Source organism: Rhinatrema bivittatum, chromosome 4 (assembly GCF_901001135.1).
Source record: "Rhinatrema bivittatum chromosome 4, aRhiBiv1.1, whole genome shotgun sequence".
Taxonomy (NCBI): Eukaryota; Metazoa; Chordata; class Amphibia; order Gymnophiona; family Rhinatrematidae; genus Rhinatrema; species Rhinatrema bivittatum.
The window spans coordinates 372,679,283-372,701,425 of NC_042618.1; the positions used below are offsets into that span (position 1 = coordinate 372,679,283).

General features: G+C 43.8%; 1 protein-coding gene across 12 annotated transcripts in view; it reads right to left on the reverse strand.

The window, feature by feature from the left end:
- Positions 1–22,143, reverse strand: part of WNK2 (WNK lysine deficient protein kinase 2) — a 336,843-nt gene that overhangs the window by 86,962 nt on the left and 227,738 nt on the right. For 11 of the 12 annotated variants that reach the window (XM_029600851.1, XM_029600854.1, XM_029600858.1 and 8 more), the window contains exons 12-13: positions 18,165–18,656; positions 7,352–7,401 (exon numbers count right to left, since the gene is read on the reverse strand). In XM_029600851.1, the coding sequence (XP_029456711.1) occupies positions 7,352–7,401; positions 18,165–18,656 (542 nt within the window). The remainder of the gene's footprint in view (positions 1–7,351; positions 7,402–18,164; positions 18,657–22,143) is intronic. The other variant, XM_029600860.1, reaches the window with a different exon arrangement.

A 22,143-nucleotide genomic window follows, 5' to 3' on the forward strand; every position in this document is an offset into this window, starting at 1 on the left:
CCCTTCCACTGAGAAAATTGCCCATTTAATCCTACTCTGTTTCCTGTCTTTTAGCCAGTTTGCAATCCACGAAAGGTGTGGATGGAGGACCATTTCACCGCCCTGCAGATCTCGGCGAGTGACAGCATCTTGGTTTCCACCCAGGACACTGCCTGGGCTCTAGTAGAATGGGCCTTGACTTGTAAAGGCGGTGGCTTGCCTGCTTCCACGAAGGCCACCTTGATGACTTCTTTGATCCAGCGGGCTATGGTTGCTCGCCAGGCCGCCTCCCCCTGCTTCTTCCGGCTGTGAAGAACGAATAGATGGTCTGTCTTTCGTAAGGATTCCGACCTTTCCAGGTATCGGACTAGGAGCCTGCCAACGTTGAGATGTCGTAGACTTCGAGCCTCTTCCGAATTCTTATGCTCATCTGGTGATGTTAGCGAGATGATTTGGTTGAGATGGAAGTGAGACACCACTTCGGGGAGGAACGACGGAACTGTGCGTAACTGGATGGTTCCCGGGGTGAGTCTGAGGAACGGCTCCCGGCAGGACAGTACTTGTAGCTTGGATATACGACGAGCTGAACAGACTGCCAGCAGGAAAGTTGTCTTCAATGTTAATAGTCGGAGAGACAGGCCGTGGAGAGGTCTGAAGGAGGTTCCTGCTAGGAAATCTAGGACCAGGTTGAGGTTCTACAGAGGGGTGGTCAGATGTGCTTGACTCCTTTCAGGAAGCGGGAGACATCCGGGCGAGAGGCTATGCTGCCGCTCTCGCTCTTGGTTCCGTAGCATGACAATTCGGCCACCTGTACCTTGATGGAGTTGAGGGACAATCCCTTCTGTAGTCCGTTCTGTAGGAACTCCAAAATCGCAGGAATTTTGACTGAGTGTGGTATGATGTCGTGGTCCTCACACCAGGATTCGAACACTCTCCAAATCCTTATGTATGTTAGGGATGTGGAGAACTTGCTTGCTCTGAGTAGGGTGTCAATTACTGCCCCCGAGTATCCTCTCCTCCTTAGGAGAGTCTTCTCAATGGCCAGACTGTAAGAGAGAATCGAGCTGGATCCTCGTGGAGGATCGGTCCCTGTTGGAGCAGGTCTTTGTGTGGAGGTAGCGGCAGGGTGTTCCCTGCAAGCAGCCTTCGCATGTCTGCAAACCATGGTCTTCTTGGCCAGTCCAGGGCCACTAGAAATACTGGCCCCTGTGGTGTTCTATTTTGTGGATGATCGCGCCCAATAGGGGCCACAGCGGGAAGGCGTATAACAGTCTCCTCAGGCCAGGTCTGTACCAGGGCATAGATTCCCTGGGACTGGGGTCCTTGCCTGTGGCTGAAGAAACTGGGTACCTGGGCGTTGGACTGGCTTGCCAGGAGGTCCATGGTTGGTGTTCCCCAAAGGTTTACTATCAATTGGAATGCTGTGGTTGACAGTTTCCATTCTCCTGGATCTAGACTCTCTGCTGAGGTAGTCCACTGCGACATTGTCTTTTCTGGCAATGTGGATGGCGGAGATTTCTTGAAGATTCACTTCTGCCCATGACATTAGGGGGTCTATTTCCAGAGACACTTGTTGGCTTCTGCTTCCTCCCTGATGGTTGATGTAGGCCACTGTTGTGGCGTTGTCAGACATTACTCTGACCGCTTTGCCTCAGAGTCTGTGATCGAACCGTAAGCAGGCTAGACTGATTGCCCGGGCTTCTAGGTATTCCATCCAGACTCTTTGTTCCATTGCCCTTGGGTGGTTAGCTCCTGGCAGTGTGCTCCCCATCCTCGTAGGCTGGCATCTATGGTCAGTAGGATCCAGGTTGGTGAGGATAGTCTCGTTCCCTGGCTCAGATGGGCTTCTTGTAGCCACCATCGTAGTTGGGCCCGAACACTGTCCGGGAGCTGAAGCCGTACTGAGTAGTTCTGGGACAGTGGATTCTATTGTGATAATAGTGAGCGTTGTAGGGGTCTCATGTGAGCCCATGCCCATGGGACTACTTCTAGTGTGGATGCCATGAGGCCGAGAACATGTAGGTAATCCCATGCTGTGGGGCGAAGTTCGCTCAACAGGGTTCGTAACAGGGTCATCAGTTTTGATCTCCTTGTCTGTCAGGATGACCTTGTCTTGTTTAGTGTCGAACCGGACTCACAGGTATTCTAGAGCTTGGGAAGGCTGCAGGCAACTCTTGTTTGTATTGACCACCCACCTGAGGCTCTCCAGTAGTGTTGACTCTGTAGGTTGCCTGGTGGATTTCTTCTGGGGATTTCGCTCTGATCAGCCAATCGTCTAGATAAGGGTGCATGTGGATTCCTTCCTTCCTCAGTGTTGCTGCCACCACCACTATGATCTTGGTGAACGTCCGGGGTGCAGTGGCTAACCTGAAAGGTAGTGCCCAGAACTGGTAGTGACTGTCCAGGATCGAGAAGCGTAGAAAACGCTGATGCTCTTGATGGATCGGAATGTGTAGGTAGGCTTCCGACAGACCCAGGGAGGTAAGGAACTCTCCCGGTTGTATTGCCCTTATTACCGAGCGTAGGGTTTCCATGCGGAAGTGGGGAATCTTCAGGTAACAGTTGACTGCCTTGAGGTCCAGAATAGGTCTGAACGTTCCTTCTTTCTTGGGAACGATAAAATAGATGGAATAATGACCAGTATTTATTTATTGTGGAGGTACCGGTGTTATAGCCTCTAAGGCTAGTAATCTGGTCAGTGTAGCTTCCACTGCCATTCTCTTGGAAGGGTCGTGGCAGGGAGATTCCACAAACTTGTCCAGAAGGAGGTGGTGGAAATCTAAGTAATATCCCTCTCGAATGAAGGATAGGACCCATTTGTCCAAAGTTCTCAACCCATCTTTGGTAGAATAGGGCAGGTCTGCCCCTATGGCTTCTCCCTTTGGATGGGTCGGCTGATCTTCATTGTGGGGTGCGGCTGGGGCCTGGGCCCGAGCTGGCTCCCCTTTTATTGTGCTTGTTCCGAAAGGACTGGCTCCAGCCTGCGGGGCGGGCCGCTTGATATGAGCTTCTATATGGGTTGAAGCGCTGTGATCTTCTGCCCCTGGAGGTCCGGGGGAAGGATCGCTGGTTTCTCTTATTCCTGTCCTCCAGTCTCGGCAGTGGGGACTCGCCCCACTTGTTGGCTAGTTTCTCTAGTTCGCTCCTGAACAGGAGTGTTCCCTTGTTTTGGAGGATGTGTCGGCTGACCAGTTTCGGAGCCAGATTTGTCTTCTGGCTGCCACGGCGAATGAGACTCCTTTAGCTGCCGTGCATACCAGATCCGAAGCGGCGTCCGTGAGGAATGATACGGCTGGTGCTTCCCCAGGAGTGTTGTTCCTGGTCTGCGCTAAGGAGGCGTGTGTCACCACAGCACAGCAGGCCGTGAATTGTAAAGACATAGCAGAGACATCAAAGGAGTGCTTGAGGATAGATTCCAGACTTCTGTCGAGCATCCTTGAGTGCTGTTCCTCCCTCCACTGGGATAGTAGTGTGCTTCGAGACTGTGTAGACTATGGCATCCACTTTCGGACAAACCAGGAGATCTTTGGCGGTGGGGTCCAGAGGGTACATGGCTGCCAGAGCCCGGCCCCCTTTGAACGTGGTTTCTGGGGCCTCCCATTCCAGGTCAATTAGTTGCTGGACGGATTGTAATAGTGGGAAATGGCGGGAGGTCTGATGAAGTCCCTCCAAAAGTGGGTGCGGCTTGTGCCCGGGATGGCAAGCTCTTTCAAGCTGTGCGTGACCAGGTCTGGAAGAAGCGTCTCATGGTTTGATGGGATTCTGTCCCTGGAGGGAGTTCTTCCTCCAGGGGTTCTGACTCATCTGAGATCTCCGTGTCCCCGAAGGTAGGGATTCTGGGCAGTGAGATCACCTCCCTGGGCATAGAGGGTCCTGGCATGTTGAGGTCCTCTGGTGGTGCCTGTGACCACATTGTAGGAGGCCCCAGTTGCATGTGGACGAAGGTATGCAGACCTTTAAAGAATTCCACCCAGGAGATAGAAGCTGGGTCTAGACTATGGGGCACCGTGTCCCTGGGGAGCCCTGTTTGAGGGGGGGGGGGTCCCGCTGTGTGATGCAAGGTCTGGTGTACTGCTCGAAGGGCTGAGGTCCGGTACCGGCTGGGGAGGGCCGTGAGTTGGGTCCCCTAGGGCCTCTTCGCACTGTATACACAGGGCCGTGGCCTCATGCTGTGCAGCTCTAATGTGGCATGCTGGGCAAAGACCCTGAGCTTTGAGCTTATTTTCAGGTGGAGCCATGGTTTGTGTGTGTACAATACAGTTGTGCATCGAAGATGCGCGTGTAGGTTTAGTGCGCGTGTGCTGAGCGATGTGCGCGCTCTTGCGCGCACCGGTCGAAGTTATGCGCCCAGCAGTGAGCACGTGGCTATGCGCTTCGCTTGTGCACCCAGCACTTGTGCGCGTGACGTTGTGCGCACAAGGTATTTGTGCACACAGCTTGCCTGTGCGCATGGATCGAGACGGCGGACAGGGTGGCGAACAGGGCCAAAATGGTGACGGCGACCACGCAGACAATATGGCGACCATCTCGGAGGGTCTCCACGTGGGAGGGCCCTCTGATCTGACTGGGGTCTAGCCCTCCTAGGACCGATCAACCTCGTGGCACTGGTCCCAGCTGGCTACCTGTACATCTCCTCGAGCTTCAGAGACCGGAGACTTTTAAATAAATAGATTTCTACCTTACCTTGTTCCTGGCACTTCCCGGTTTCGTTCCGGTCTCCGGCTGCGGGGGGGAGGAAGGGAAAATACCTTCACCGCTGCGCTCGAGGTTGCACCCGCTGCCTCTCAGCCTCACCCGATGTCGGGGGCTAGGTCCCTGCCGAGGCTCACCTCCGAGGGATTGCAGAAATCACCTCAGGAATCTCGACTGGGGGTGGGACCCAACGGGTGTCACTGCAGGAGAGGGGCTCGTCTGTAGAGGTAAGATTTCTTCTTAATTTGGATTTCCTTGGTAAAATTTACTCTAACACTATGCTAGCATGCATAGAGTCCCTAACTGCTATGGAGACGGAAAATACTGAAGAGCTGCACTTCCTGCAGGGGTATATATACTAGGGCTGATGTCAGATTGAAATCTGATCTGTCTCCAACTGCTATCAGGGGTACACTATACCCATTGGTCCTGAGTCCATCTGCTACACGCTAGGAAAATGAAGCAGATTGGTGAGGCAAGACTTCACTTGGCTAAATCCATGCTGTCTTTGTCCCATAGGGTTACCTATGTTCAGTAATTGTGTTCTTTATATTACCGTGTTTCCCCGATAGTAAGACACCCCTGATAGTAAGACGTAGTGGGAATTTTAGGGGGGGTCGGCTAATGTAAGACATCCCCCGAAAGTAAGACGTAGTGTTCAAAACAAAATTATTTTTAAATACCTGTCGGAGGGCCGCGTGGGTCCAGGCGGCCGGCGGCGGGAGCCGGGTGGTCGCGTGTTAAATCTAGGCCGCGGGCGGGTGGGCGCGCGTTAGTTCGAGACGGCCGGCGGGCGGCGGGTGGTCGCGTGTTACATCTAGGCCGGGTCGCACAGGCGCGCATTCATTCACTGCCGGTGGGGGCTGCCTCGGCAGCCCCCACCGGCAGTGAATGAATGCGCGCACAGGCCCACAGCGCCTGTGCGACCCCTGCGATTCGGCGCTGGGGGCTGCCGGTGGGGGCTGCTTTCGGCGCTCAAGGCAGTCACATGCCGTCACAGCATGTGACGGCATGCTGTGACGAAAGCAGCCCCCACCGGCAGCCCCCAGCGCCGAATCGCAGGGGTCGCACAGGCGCTGTGGGCCTATGCGCGCATTCATTCACTGCCGGTGGGGGCTGCCGGGGGCTGCCGAGGCAGCCCCCACCGGCAGTGAATGAATGCGCGCCTGTGTGACCCGGCCTAGATGTAACATGCGACCACCCGCCGGCCGTCTCGAACTAACGCGCGTCCACCCGCCCGCGGCCTAGATTTAACACGCGACCACCCGGCTCCCGCCGCCGGCCGCCTGGACCCACGCGGCCCTCCGACAGGTATTTAAAAAAATTTATTTTTTTTTGAACACTACGTCTTACTTTCGGGGGATGTCTTACAGGTTTTTTCCAATATAAGACATACCCTGAAAGTAAGACATAGTGGGACTTTTTGGGGTAAAAAGAAAGTAAGACGCTGTCTTACTTTCGGGGAAACACGGTAGTTGAAACTATTCTTCCTGGCACAGACATCAGGCTCACTGGTCTGTAGTTTCCTTGATCACCCCTGGAACTCTTTTTAAAAAACTCTCCCTTTACTCTACATTTTGTTTACTCGAGAGATATAATGGTATCAGAATAGGGAACAAGGTATCCTACATGAAAATTCTCCAAGAGGAGCCAGTTCATTACAGGTAAAGAACTGGAAGTCTACCAAACAGTGTTTCTCAACCTCTGTTCCATGGACTAGCAGCAGTCCCTGGCAGTATTTTTGCTGGTCCACAGTGTGGCAGATATTGTAGGAGGAAGCATATTCATGCTGCAGCTGCACAGATATCTTCTCTTATATGGTTGCCTACAGTCAGAAGTGGGACATTCTCTGTTCTAACTCACCAAGTCAAAATGTCCCATAGCAGCTTCATTCTAGACCCCGCAGCACTGCACACTGTTGCTGCTTCTGGGCATGGGGACAGACTCCTCACTTCCACAAGCATAGAACAGCTGCTCAGGCTGGCAGACTAAACATGAATTATCTGCCTCAGCTGAGCCCCAATTGAATTTCTGCAAGCACCAGGCCTCTTAAAAAGAGACAGCATATATACCCACTGCCACTAATAAGTATTTTTTGCCCCTAGCAACACTGTTCTCCGAAATGAGACCCAATTCCTCTCACTCACCTCTAGATGCAAGCTGCAAAGTTTTGTCCTAATTTTTGTAATTAAAATATTAATGGGTGGCTGGGTTGAAAGTCCTGATGAGAGGCATGTAACCGCCCACTTTGGCCAAGGAAGGGGGCCACCCCATGTTCTTCAGCCACAGGAGAGAACTCCTCCTCCCCCTACTCTTCAAGAATCACTCCCCAACTACTAGCCAGGCAATCTTTGGCATCAAAAAAGTTGAGAAACGTTACTAAGGCAAATAGCCCCCAAAGCCTGGGACTGTGGAGGGAAGTTGGAGTATAAACAGCAATATGTACCACAATTATACTCCACTCACATCCAGCCTTAGTAAAGAAAATGCATGGTCAGATTCAAACCTTTAGGCCTTATGTATTTTTAAAAACATAAGGCCTAAAGGTTTGAATCTGACCATGCATGTTTTACACTATAGCAGGTTAACATGCAATTACATTTGAAATGCACTGTAAACAAATCTGCTTTACAACTTGAATACATATACAAATACATGATTTTAAAAATTAAAGAGATACCTATCACAGCTTTCAGTTTGTGTCTGCTGGTTTTCCTGTACTGCATGCTCCTAAAATACAAACATTGTCACCTTAGCTAAAACAATCTGCTACATTTATAGATGGAGCAAAGTACATTATTCTATAAGAACACATTAATGGCAAAACATTAAACATGCCAAAAGATCTAATTTCCCAGGCAACTGACAATATAATTATCCTAAAATCACTGTTTATATCCAAATAATTTAACAAAATATTGATGATTGAAGATAAAGGAAATCTAGTCAAAGGTTACAGAAGATTTAATTCCTTGTTTACTTTTCTACTTCTTGTAGATCTGAATCACCAGCATCCATGCTGAATATTGGAATGGAATAAAAAAAACCTGACAATTATATAAATATATCACACTATTAATCAATCAATACAATATAGTGACATAAATCTGTTTTAACAACCTTTATTTATACAAAATTTATAAAAAACATTTTACATCTTCTGATACACACAAGAAACCTATATTCAGGAACACCACATCACTAAAATTTAATTCATACACTTATTCACATATTACTAAAAAACTCCTGCTTTATAGTGAAACTTTTTTCGCCGTTTTGTTGAATATTAACACTCCCTTCCTTTTTACTGTATTTTCAACACTCCCATGTTTTGCCTTAACCAGCTTCTTCAGGTAAGCATAATCCAATCCAATAAGATTTTCAACTTCTCTAATGCAGTTCTCAGAAATTATTTTGGGTAGAGTTGAGCATTAAAAAGTGGATACTTGTTTATTTTAGGAAAGGAAAAAACATGAGAATGGAAGAATAGTATTTTCTCTGTGGAACTTACTTTATGTTTGAAATTGGGAATGGAGGTTTGTAATTTTATATGCGCATTTATGGGATATTTGATGCATATAGTTAAAATTATTTCAAAAGGAAAGATTTTGTTAGAGATATTAAATGGTCATTTTGTTATTTTAATGTATTATCTTTGTAGAAAGGATACACATGGGTGTAAATGAGAAAGCCGTATAGAAGATCTGGGAACAGTAGTGGATTGGATTATGCTCCCCTGAAGAAGCTGGTTACGGTGAAACATGGAAGTGTTGAAAATACAGTAACAAAAGGAAGGGAGTGTTAATATTCAACAAAACGGCGAAAAAAGTTCCACTATAAAGCGGGAGTTTTTTAGTAATATGTGAATAAGTGTATGAATTAAATTTTAGTGATGTGGTGTTCCTGAATATAGGTTTCTTGAGTGTATCCAAAGAAGAAAGAAGAGGATATAAAATTTTTTTTTAAAATAAATTTTGTATAAATAAAGGTTGTTAAAACAGATTTATGTCACTATATTGTATTGATTGAATATTGGAATGGGCAAAGCAGAGTTTGAACATTTACAGTTGTTAGCAGCACAAAGTTACTTAGATATTCTTCCAAACTGCTGAGACTGGTAAATCATCCTAACTAGATTTGTCAGACCACAGCTGGAGACTGGAGAGATTACCTGAAGATTTTCTGCTCAATATTACAATTCTCAATGGCTTGTAAAGTGACTTTGTGAAGTTACATGTGTATGCTGAGGAAGATGGCTGCCTAGTTCCCCAACCCTGTCAGAACAGATCCCAATGCACCCTGGTTAAAAAAACATAGACGCAAGCATACAGGGAGAGCGGAGTCAAGAGCACACACATTAGGTAAACAGCAGAATAATGTGCGGCAATCAATTAAACTGGACAATACCATTTTAACCAAAACGCTAGTATTTTAATTCAACATGTGCACACAGCAATTGTGCACAAAGGTTTAATCACAGAGTAAAAATGAGTAATCACACAGAGCTCTGTGTGATCCTCCAACCAAGGAGACCTTGGTTGGAGGATCGTAATGGTGTAGGTGTATAAAGTTTCAGCATTGAGGAGATCCATGGAGAGGAGACATTGTTCAGAGCTCTGTGTGATTACTCATTTTTACTCTGTGATTAAACCTTTGTGCACAATTGCTGTTTGCACATGTTGAATTAAAATACTAGTGTTTTGGTTAAAGTGGTATTGTCCAGTTTAATTGATTGCCGCACATTATTCTGCTGTTAAAAAAAAAAAAAAAAAATAGAACCATTTCCCTAAGAAAATGTTTACTGAACATGAAGACATCTGCAGAGGGGCCAGCCCAGAGGCTCATGTGAAAGGTCCCCAGTTTGAAACCAGATTTGGGTCTTCCTCACCCTGGTTTGGCTGGGGCAGGGGACACTGTGAAGGCAGTGTTCACAGCCCCTAGAGGAGAGAGAACCATAGTCATTCTTAAAGGCTATACCAGATGTTTGTATTTACAGCCCAGGATATAACATGGAAAGAGCCCTTGTGTTAGCTCCCAGCCTCAAGACTGTTGCTGCAATGATCAGACTAGGAGCAGTAGGTGGGTGGGGTGTTAATACAAGGAAAAATCCACAGGCTTATGATGCCAGGATCCTAGCATGGATTCTAAATGAGCTGGAAGAAGAAAAGCAGAAAGGAAGAGCTACCAAGCTTAAAAAAAAGCCATCTGCATGATTTTTCAAGTATTTGATATTCTGCTTTTTTTTTTTTTATTAACCTAAAATGTTCACACGGCAGATTACTTTTTGGCATAATCAATCTTTTAATCTAAAATTGGCTTCAGAAATGTACAATGAGCCCCTCACTCATTTTACCCCTCTCAGCCCAGTAATCTTATTACTCTTAGCACTGTTACAGACTTTGGAGAGATTGAAAATACAGCAATTTAAAGTTAAAACAGACTTAGGACAATGAAAAAGGTCTCAGACATTTTATTACACTGCACACTAGAAGCACTTATCGTATGGGTTGGCATTTTCTCGTTCTATTATAAGTTCTTCCGTTTGCTGTTTATTCTGAGCTGCTTTTTAGAGTTACTGTGCTTTGTTTTGGCTTGGCAGCTCAGCACCATGTTGGGAGATAAAATAGATTCAATCAAGAAACCTATCTGTGCAGAAGAGCTAGAGGGATGTTGGTTCAGGGCATACAGATGTCTGTATGCCTATCACTGACAGGAGTACAGAGTAGAAACTTCAGCAGTGTAACAGAGGTGGGATGCTGATTGCTGGAGCATTCAAAAGGGAGAGGATGAAGACTATCAAGCCACACCAAGGGAAATAAAATTAAAAAAAAGTTACATAACATACTAGACAGTGGCTTGAGATTACAGAAACAAAAGTTGCTTAAAGCATAAAAGTGTCAGCATATCAAAAGAAAGTACCGGAAGCTAAAACACTGGGTCTGCAGGGTGTAAGACCCCACTAACAAACTTGAGAATTATTGGAGAACAACACAAGAAGTATGAAAAATATGGCAGAGAGGACCTGGGCTTGATTCCTAAATCAGGTCTTCCACTCCAAGGGCCAGCAGGGGCAGAGGATGCTGTGGAAAGGGTGCCCCCCTTGAGGCTGGATTCAGGGCTCATGACTTCAGGATTCTGGACAGTTTACTGCAATGACTGAGCTTGGTAAGTTGGCAGGGGATGTAACACAGAGGAATAAATACCCAGATAATAGCAAAAGGAATAGCACCAGTTTACAGCCCCAGTTCCAACTGAGAAGAAGCTCAAAAGGGAGAAGGATGAATTATTTAAAATATTTATTACTCTCCCTTCCATGGTTCAGGGCAGGGTACAATAAAATTTGTAAACACACATTTTCACATATGGTAAACACAAAACATTAAGCATTTCAGCTGGCTAAGTGCCATAAACCAGTCTGAAAAAAGTAAGTCTTGAGGGCTCTTCTAAAGAGCTTGGTGTCTGTCTTCTCAGTTCTAGTGGGAAGTAATTCCAGAGAGTAGGGGCAGCAGTTGAAAAAGCTCTCCCCCCCTAGTTTAGTCAAGATGAGCAAGCTTTGCAGAGGGTATGTCAAGGAGACCTTGGTTGGAGGATCGTAATGGTGTAGGTGTGTAAAATTTCAGCGTTGAGGAGATCCATGGAGAGGAGACATTGTTCAGCATGTTATGAGTAGTGATTGCTAATTTATACTGAATGCAGTAACAGGGAGCCAATGAAGGGATTGCAAAACAGGTGTAATATGTTCATGGACAGGTGTGTTAGACAAGCAGCTGAATCTTGCAAAATCTGGAGAGGTCTAGTGATATATACAGGAAGACCAATTAACAGAATTATAATAGTCAAGCCTTGAAGACCTGAACAATTGAAGGACAGTTCAGAAGTCAAAAGTTCCTCAGAGGTTAAGTGCTTGAGTAGTCATAGTTTAAAGGGAAGAGAACAAGACAGTCAACATGAGCCTGTATGGAAAGAAATGGATCAGTCAAGACAGATTGTGCACTGTATCAGAAATAGGTATTTGACAGTCATTAAAAGTGATTAGGGGGGCGGGGGGGGGGGATAGAGGAAGATGGAAACCTGGAGAGAATGAGAATTTGTTTTATTGAGATTAAGTGAAAGCTTATTAGAACAAAGCCAGTGCTGGATTAAAGAGAAGCAAAGTGAAGCAAAATTTGAGTTTGGTCCCATGATGGTGAACCAGCTGGAAGATTGAGCTATTTTATATAAAGACATGGGAGTTGATGGGATTCTGGAGGGTACTAAGAATGGGCAGAACTCAATATAATTTACTATCACTTTATTCAAGGTGGACATGATAGTGCAAACAAATATAAAAACTGAAAGGAGTCACCAAGCAGCGAAAAGGGCTCAAGAGTCAGAAATATTGACAGCAGATTAGCAGTTGCACAAAGACTGGTGTAAGATTTTGAAACAAGCCAGAGAGAAGCAGCCCTTTAAATCGGCAGGGTAATTGCCAGGTTCTTGTGGCCTGGATTGGCCTCTGTTGGAAACAGGATGCTGGGCTTGATGAACCCTTGGGTCTGTCCCAGCATGGCAATTTATGTACTTATGTTAAGACCTCGTTAAAAAGTTTGCACAGAAGAGGCAAAAATTTATAAGGAAATATAAAAAATGGGACCAAGATACAGAAAGTTTTTCCTGCTAATTCGGCAGATCAAGTGGCAAGGACAGAAAATAGCTTCAATAAAGCAGAAGCTATAGAACTCCTGAAGGAGGCTAAAAAAAAAATTCCTCTGCATGCAAGATCTGGAATGAACCACAAAAAAAAAAAAAAAAATTCAGAAGAGCGCATAAGAACATAAGAAATTGACATGCTGGGTCAGACCAAGGGTCCATCAAGCCCAGTATCCTGTTTCCAACAGAGGCCAAACCAGGCCACAAGAATCTGGCAATTACCCAAACACTAAGAAGATCCCATGCTGGGAGGAAGGAGTCGAGCCGACTGCAGCTGGGACCTCGAGGCGAGTGCAAATGCTGTAAGAGAAAAAAAGACTCTCTCCTCGAAGGAGAGGGGGCGCGGTTTGTGGACACGCCCCCCGGAACACCATAAAAGCAGGGACCTGCGGCGCGCAGCCGCTGGCGCGCCACCAAAGGGGCGCGCCCCTGGTAAACTTTTTTGTTTGAAGTTTACCATGGGGAGGAAGCGTAAATCCAAGAACTGGACCTCCTCACCAACAACTTCCGTGTCAAGGAAAGGACCCATGGACAACCATATAATATATATGGGTGAGTCAAGTGTGAGGGGCGATTTAGAAGGGAATTCCCCTTTGGGGGTTACCCTGAGCCCCAGGTCTAGTCAACCCCCTACAACCTTTAAGGGAAGGTACTGGTGAGATTTTAGCAGCCGAAAACTCACGAGTGGAGTCCCTAGGTATTTCAGAAGGGCCTACCACCAGAGGGAATAGGCTGCCTAGTAGTAATATAGAAGGGAGAACTGATACTGCTAGTAATAATTTAGTTCCTTGTCCAATGGTATTGCCAGATTTAACTGAAGAGGTAGATGAATGTAATATAGAACCAGAAAATGTTACTCTTTCTGATGTTTGGAAATTGTCAGCAAAAATAGGTAAAAAATTAACTAAATCTGTAATGCAAGCACATGAATTTTCTCTTCAAGTAAGGGCAAAGTTTGAAGATCTTGATAGTAGAGTCACAAGAGTAGAACAAGTGGTTGAGATGTTGGGCCCACAAGTTAATACTATTTATACCACCAATACCTCATTCATAAAAGATAATTTAATGCTGCATAATCAGATTGAATTACTAGAGAATGAATTTAGGTCATTCAATTTAAGAATATTAAATTTTCCGAAGACAAGATTGTCAGCAGTTGAATTTAATAAATATGTAACAAATTTTATCCTTTGAGATTGATAAAATACCAATATTATCAAGGTTATATTACTTACCTACAAGAAGGATTACTCAGGTACAAGAGGGGGGGTTGGATACCTTGAATAGTCCTGGAATCTCCACTTTTTTGGAGGATTCCATGGATAATATTCATACTAGAGCTACTTTGTTACTCTTTTTCCTTAAGGAAGGATAAAGATAGATTTTTCTCTAAATATTTTCAAGTCAAGGATTTAAATTTTTGTGGGCACAAAGTCCAAATCTTTCCAGATGTTTCGCATGCTACTCAAGCACGTAGGAAACAATTTCTTAGTTTGAGGAAACAGGCTCTTGATCTTGGGGCCAGTTATTTTCTAAAATTTCCTTGTAAATGCCTAATAACTTTCCAGAATAATAAGTTTATTTTTACTGACCCCATCCACTTGAAGCGATTCTTAAAGGATAAATCTCAGAAAGAAGATAATCAGTTAAGGAGTTAGGGTTGCATAAAGAATTAATGACAATGCAGGCAGTTAGGATACCCTCCTTCCTACCCTTGAAGTGGACTAGGATTGTTATAAATAATGAGATTTGTGTAATATTTAATGTGATACTATTGTTTCCTTACTTTTCTTGATTATTGCATTTGTGAAAAAATGTTATAACTTAATAAAATATAAATAAAACAAAAAGATCCCATGCTACTCATGCAATTAATAGCAGTGGCTATTCCCTAAGTAAATTTGATTAATAGCCGTTAATGGACTTCTCCTCCAAGAACTTATCCAAACCTCTTTTGAACCCAGCAACACTAATTGCACTAACTACATCCTCTGGCAACAAATTCCAGAGCTTTATTGTGCGTTGAGTGAAAAAGAATTTTCTCCGATTAGTCTTAAATGTGCTACTTGCTAACTTCATGGAATGGCCCCTAGTCCTATTATTTGAAAGTGTAAATAACAGAGTCACATCTACTCATTCAAGACCTCTCATGACCTTAAAGACCTCTATCATATCTCCCCTCAGCCGTCTTTTCTCCAAGCTGAACAGCCCTAACCTCTTCAGCCTTTCCTCATAGGGGAGCTGTTTCATCCCCTTTATCATTTTTGGTTGCCCTTCTCTGTACCTTCTCCATCGCAACTATATCTTTTTTGAGATGTGGCGACCAGAATTGTACACAGTATTCAAGGTGCAGTCTCACCATGGAGCGATACAGAGGCATTATGACATTTTCCGTTCTATTAACCATTCCCTTCCTAATAATTCTTAACATTCTATTTGCTTTTTTGACTGCTGCAGCACACTGAGCCGACGATTTTAAAGTATTATCCACTAGATCCTTTTCCTGGGTGGTAGCTCCTAATATGGAACCTAACATCGTGTAACTACAGCAATGGTTATTTTTCCCTTTATGCAACACCTTGCACTTGTCCACATTAAATTTCATCTGCCATTTGGATGCCCAATCTTCCAGTCTTGTAAGGTCCTCCCTGTAATGTATCACGGAGGAGTCATATTGGAGCAGGGCAAGGAGGCTGTCAAGTGACAAAACAAAACATGGATCTAAGCAGACTGGCAGAAGTTGCCCAAGATAGGGTATGAAGGGCCACAATGTACATTGTGAGGGGGAGGGCAGGAAGACAGTGTTGGCTAATCCCAAAAGAAGAAAGCATCCCCATATGGTTCAGTTGCAATTGTATCCCAAGAGGGATAAGAGGGCAATTGATTACCCCTCTCAGCCTAACGGCAGGGGCAGGAAGGCATAAATATAAAAAATGGAGATTACAAAATAATTTTTTCTTGCTTTTCTGTATGGAGCAGAGGCCCTCAGATGCCACATGGACAGAAATTTCAGGGAGATTAAAGCATTGCCAAAGTGCAGTCAGATAATATGGCCTATGCATAATACTAGTTACATCCAATCCCAACACTTTTTGCATGAGTAAAAAAAAGTTTTTATCTTCTAGAAAAATATGTATTTTTTTTGAGTGGGTGAGTATATGTGCAGAAAATTTGGCCTTCCAACTCTGAAGCAAGCCATATAAAGTTGTCTATATGAACAGTGTATTCATAAATTTATGCTTGCAGCTTTTAAAGAAAGCCTGTGCTTTGACAGTCATAGCAAATCAAAGTTTTATTGATAGTATAAAGGTGTGCATATATGCATGTGTATATTGGGAGCCAGGGGATGGAGAAAAACTGTCCAAGTGGAGCATGTGCTAGTCCTGGTCAGTGTTAAGTTAGCAGCCCTACAAATTCAACTTGTGTCTCACTGACCAATCAGCGTGAGTAGCCATCCATAGCTCATGTCAACTGGTTGGTGAGACTGACATTACAAACCCTCCCAGCAAGGCATCCTAACATAAAACCTAAATTGCCAACTCAAAAGGAAAATGGTTTTAAAATTACCTATCAGTCACCCAAGTTGAATACATAGTAATAAGATTCATTTGTCACATCATGAAGCAGAAATGGAAAATATATTGACATCAATTAAGGCATATTATGAAATATAATAGTACTCAAGGATAAGCTATGCCAATTCATTGGAAGGTTAAACATATCAAAAATAGATGCTCAGATAAGATAAATTGAGCAGTCTTAGAAGAAAAAAAAAAAAAAAGCAGACATCTCTACAGTACCAAATGGCAAATCCCCAGGGAAGCATTTAATAATGAAGAGACTTGTTACTAGAAAATCTTCATGAAACTAAAAGCAGTGGAAAACATCATAGACATGGAAATATGGCACAGATTGCTGTAACTTTAAAAAAAAAAACCTATAGAAAGGTTAAACTACAGACCCATTTCCTTGTTCACACAAGAAATATGCAAAAATACTGGCAAAATGATTAGCTTCAATTGTCACCCCACTTGTCAATCTCCTATTGATAAGGGATGTTAAAGGAAGATCTCTGGATAACTTAAGAATATTTTTGCATCCAATACGAAAAATAAAAAGATGCTCATGTTCCCACAAGTGCTGCGTAACTGGAAGCAGAATCGGTGATCGAGTGGTGTACAGAGCTGTAGCTAGCCTATGGCGGACATGGCCACTTTACTATCAACTAGGGGCACAGACACAAGAAAGCCAGCAGCCTCCACCTCTCCCCTATGGCCCTGGCAGTGAACAGCAGTGTGGTCCCTGGGCCGCGAAACCCACAGGCTTTCTTCTCCCTCTCCTCACCCCAAGTAGTGAACAGCAGCATGACCCAGAAGGCCACAGAGAGCATCAGCCTCCCCCAGCAGTGAAGAGAGCTGCAGAAAGCATAGGCCACCTCCTCCTCCCTACCCCCCTCCCCTCCAAAACTGGCCCCAGCAATGAACAGCAGCACGGTTCAGAGGGCTGCAAAAAAAGGCATTGGCCTCCTCCCTACCCCCCCCAGTGATGAGCAGCGTGATCTGTTGAGCTGCAAAATAACATTGATCTCATCCTCCCTTTCCCTGTCTTGACAGTGAGAAGCAGCAGGACCTCCAGGAACTTCGGCCTCCTCCCCCCCACACCAGCAATAAGGAGCAGTGCAGGCCGCTGAGAGCAGGAAGCATTAGCCTCCCTCCCCATGCTGCAGCATACCTCGAGGCTAGATAAGTGAGAAAGGCTATGAGCATGTGTGTATGGTTGGGCATATGAGCACACAAGAGCTTGTGCGCGCGTGTCTATAGTGGAGCGTGACAGCGAAACAAGTGTGCGTATGATTGAGCATGTGTGAGAAAAAAATGGAGAAAGTTTGTATGCCACATCCCTTCCCCCCCCCCCCCCCCCCCCCCTCTCTCTGCTAATCCATGACAATCTCGTCATCTGGAAATCAAGATTTCCCATGGTTTAATTATTTGATGTATCAGCTGTTTTGAAATTTTATTGATGTCAGGAAAAAAGTTTCATATGAATTTTTAAATTATTGGATGCTCTTTTCGTCAGTTTTGAAATATTTATAGTTTTGGTTTTTTTTTTTTTTTATTAGTATGGTTTTACTATAATGATTTATATTTCTTAATTTTGTTTAATGAGGAATGGTAATGTTTGTTTTTCCATATTTGCACTACATACAGAATCTGGCTTGTGGTTTCCAGTTCAGTTTGTGCCTGCATGTACCTATTTACACTTTATGGTCTCTCCATTCAGTATTTGGAGAGTGTCTATGCTCTGCATGTATGAACAAGGTGAGAGGTTCTGCTAGTGTTTCACTTCTGTGGAGGGATCTATAAAAGTCTGGGTGGTGATTACATTTTCAAAAATCACACTTTCCAGAGGAAAGCATGTGGGTACAAAAACACACTTCTCCCCCTGCTGCACACGCCACCTGAATTTTCAAACCGAAAACTCCGTGGTTTCCCTTTGAAAAGGAGCTTGCAGTCCAGCCAGTACAAAGATCATAGGTGTGGGAAATTTCCATATTCCTTGCAAGCTCCAGAAGAAATATGCAAGTTGCCTTCCCCTTGCACAGCACCTCAAGATGGAGAACAAATTCTCATCAAGGACCTAATCAAAATACCAGCTGATTGACTTGAGTTACTCCATATGTGAAGTGGGCTGTGTGTAAATTATCATATCCTTAGCTATTTGAGCTCTGGAACATATTGTCTTGCAATTTTTCACAATCAAATTGCTAAAAACAGTCAATATAATCCGACCTTCAAATTGATTACCTGGTTAACAGCTGCAGGAACAGCCTGGTCTGAAGCATGAATGGGCTGCAACGGCTGTGGAAGAGGAGATTGCTGTTGCGTCACTGTTTGCATGTTCTGATGGTAAAGAGGAGAAGCAGCATCACCTTGCATAACCTGGTGAAGGTGAGTCTGGTACATCTGTGGTTGGATAGCAGAGGTAGACACAGACTGTGCAGACAGAACTGCTGATCCAGAGGGTGCCATGGCAAGTAAAGATACTGAAGCAACTGAAATATTTGGTGACATTGACTGGCAAGGTAAGGTCATAGAGGGGTTAGCTGCTTGTGGAGGTGGCACAGAGGAAGACAACTTCATAGATGCTGGAGGGTTGACAGAATGACTCGACATCACTACTGAAGGAAAGAACTGACAGGAAGCAGGTATCGGGGTGATGCAAGCAGGAGGTAAATCAGCAACATTTGAGGAAGAGTTGTCAAGTCGTGCCAAAGGTGTAACTACAGGAATAGGAACCTGCAAAACATACAAAAACTGATGAATGCTTTCACTGATGGCATGGTTATCTTGCTAAACCCAACTCAAAATAAGTGTACAAGTAGTTACCATGTCAAGAAAATTTTTCAAGCAAAATAAGACCAAAAGAATATTTAGACAATAGGGACGTGCAATTGTTTTTTCCCGAATTAGGCAATGTGAACAAAAATTGCCTAATTTGGAATGGTTCGGGAGAACTGAAAGACTATTGATTTTTTCTGAAATTTCGGAAAAAATTCATTTGAGTTAGCGCGCACTAACCCCCGATAGCGTGCGTTAATCCTAAAATCGGGGCCCCCGAAAACCCCCCCAAACTACAGGGAAAACAAAATCACTGCGGGGCCCCCCCCCCCCCGAAACGAAGCCCAACACGAAATATTTACCCGAAGCACATCTCTAGTAGACAATGAAAATAAAACGTAGAAGTTTCTACCCTAAAATGGACTTGCACCAAATTGTGTGTTGTGAGCATTTCTCCAAAATTCACCACCTCATCCACTGTTAATATTTCAGTAACTGTACCTCAGAAGTATTTTATAACACAAAATGTTCAACTCTATAGGCTTCATATATCAAAGATGTTTCCATTATGCTGAGATTGGGAGAAACATTGATAAATCAGGACATATGTACAGCTAATACTGGCAAAATTGAAGAAAATTCATGTCTTATTCACAACAGAAGCATTATACTAATAGAGCAAGCTCCAGACTGAAGTAAGAATAGACCAAAATGCATCTTCCTGGATTTATGGCATTATTGGCTCATGCTACACTACTTTAAGAGATTAATTGTAGTCACATAAGTGATTTTCCTTTGTCCCAATGGTAGTCTTCCAGGTTCTATGTTCCTGACTGCTTTTTGTCCCATGCAGGGAATTAGCAAAAAGCTAAATGGATATGGAGAAGTAAAGCCCTCAGGCTGTTTCATGCTGCTCTTTGGCGAGGGAGACATGAGCAATTGCCTTTACACATTCACAGTATACCCCTCAAAAGCTCTGGCTCCATACCTAATAATGGGAAATTAAATCGCTAGATTCTAGGCCACACAATAGCACTGCACTACAGAAAGTATTTTGGAAGCAACCTTCAGATTCCTGTCTCAGACTGGATGAGAGCACATGTCGGGGGATGATTTTTGTACACTATAAAGTTGGCAAATATGCACACTATTTAAGCTGGTTTGCATTTATATTAACATCAGGGCCAGATATAAGATTGTGGCACCTATGGAAGTGCCATGGCAATGGGTGCCCCTTTGATGCTATGCTGGGACCTGGCACTATAGCAAGCAAAAGCTGGCTGGCCTGGATATTTGGTACCTTCAAAATATGGCACCCTAAGCAACTTCCTATGTCTAAATCCAGGCCTGATTAACATGTTTAATTTACTGAATGACCCTATTGATTCATTTCCTTCAACTCGCTAGTGAGTAAGAAGAGAGGCACAGCTGTTAGTGAGTGTTATTGCCTACTATTCTTTTATATTTTATGTCTGAATATATATGAACTATATGCTGTATATCTGAATTTATGAGTTGTATTTATGAATTATTAATTTTATAAGCCTCTTGATAACCCTTTTGGGTTAAAAAGGTGCTGCATAAATGCAAACTTGAAGTACACCAATTTTCAAATACTACTTGCGTGCATAAGCCTGCTCTAAAAAATTCTCAGTAAAACTATCCCGCAAAAGTTCGATCTGCTGAAATATCTGCACAATTTATTTATTTTTTTTTTAAGAAAATTAACACGTCTACTTTTTAAAATCCAAAAGTATGCATGAAAGTAAAAATCCCTACTCCAGCTCTATTTCCGGGAATACATCTGCTCAGAGGAACATGGCATATGGTGCAATTTTACATGCATATTGGGTGGGCAAGTTTGTAAAAATTCAATAAACAAAAGGAAAAACCAAGTACAATTTTTATGTGCTACCACCACAAAATAAAAATTTTTTAAAGAAATTTTCTAAAATATTTTAAAATAAATTGACCGTATCGGCAAGCCTGGCGACGCACACCCTTAATTGTTTAAAGGGAGTCGTCCAGACTTCTCATCATTTACGGTCAAGATTGATGTTTGTTATTTTGTGGTGGTAGCACAAAAATTTTACTTTGTTTTTCCTTTTGTTTGTTTATTGAATATATTGAATGGAAAAACAGTAGCTCTTTTTTTGAATTCCAAGTTTGTAAAAAGCCATTTCTGCATGCAACGCTATTTTACCTGCAGAAATCTATATGCAACAATTTGCATTTGTCCACATCAAATTTCCTCTGCCTAGTTTTCTGGTCTTGTAAGATCTTTTTGCAATTTCCCACAATCTGCTGCTGCTTAACAACTTTGAATAATTGTATCATCTGCAAGTTTAATCACTTCACTTGTTGCTCCCTTTAACATTCATTAATGAACTGGAAATCAAAGGTCTAGGTACAGATCTCTGGGGCACTCCCCATTTGGAAACTGACCACTTAGTCCTACCCTGTTAACTAGTTACCAACTCATAATAGAACACAACCTCCCAGCACTTTGTAATTTCCTGCGGTGTCAGTCATAGGGATTTTGTCATATTTTTTCAAAATCTAAACACTAGCCACATTCTTATTTATACCTGAAAAAAAATTTAGAATCTATAAAGGAAAGATTTCCTGTTACTAAAGTCATGTTAACTCTTCTCCATTAAGCCGAGTCTATTTGTGTGGCCAGTAATTATTTATAGCTTCTACCAATTTGCTCAGCACCAACATCAGGATCACTGGTCTATAGTTTCCCAGATCATCCCTAGAGCTTTATAAATTTGAGCTACCCTTCAGTCTTCAGACACTGTGGATGTTTTAAATAAGCTTCAGATTACTAGTAACAGGTTTACAATTTCATATTTTCAGTTTTAGAATTCTGAGGTGAATACCATCCATTTCTGGTAATTTGTTTATAGTTTGTGAAACTGAAAGATAGAGTTCCTTACCTATAACAGATGTTCTCCTAGGACAGCAGGATGTTAGTGCTCACAGATGGGTGACATCAGATGGAGCCCAGCACGGAAAACTTATCACAGTTTCTAGAACTGATAAGCACTGAGAATGCCCAGCATGCCATCATCCATGCAGGGACCCCCCTTCAGTCTCATAAGAGAATTCACAAGCAAAAAAAAAAATAGAACAAAATGCAGGACAACCCAACTCCACGGGGTGGCGGGCGGGTTTCCTGAGGACCAACATCCTGCTGTCCTAGGAGAACACCTGTTACAGGTAAGCAACTCTGCTTTCTCCTAGGACAAGCAAGATGGTAGTCCTCACAGATGGGTGAATACCAAGCTATAGGCTGTTTCCCAGCGACAGCCATGACCAACAGGCACCGAACTGGGTGCCAACAGGCACAAAAATAACTGCAGTGCTGTTGGTAACTAAGTGAGTCAGCCTGAACCCGAAAAGTGGGCCCTAGATAGGGAGAATTGGGTTTAAGCCTTGG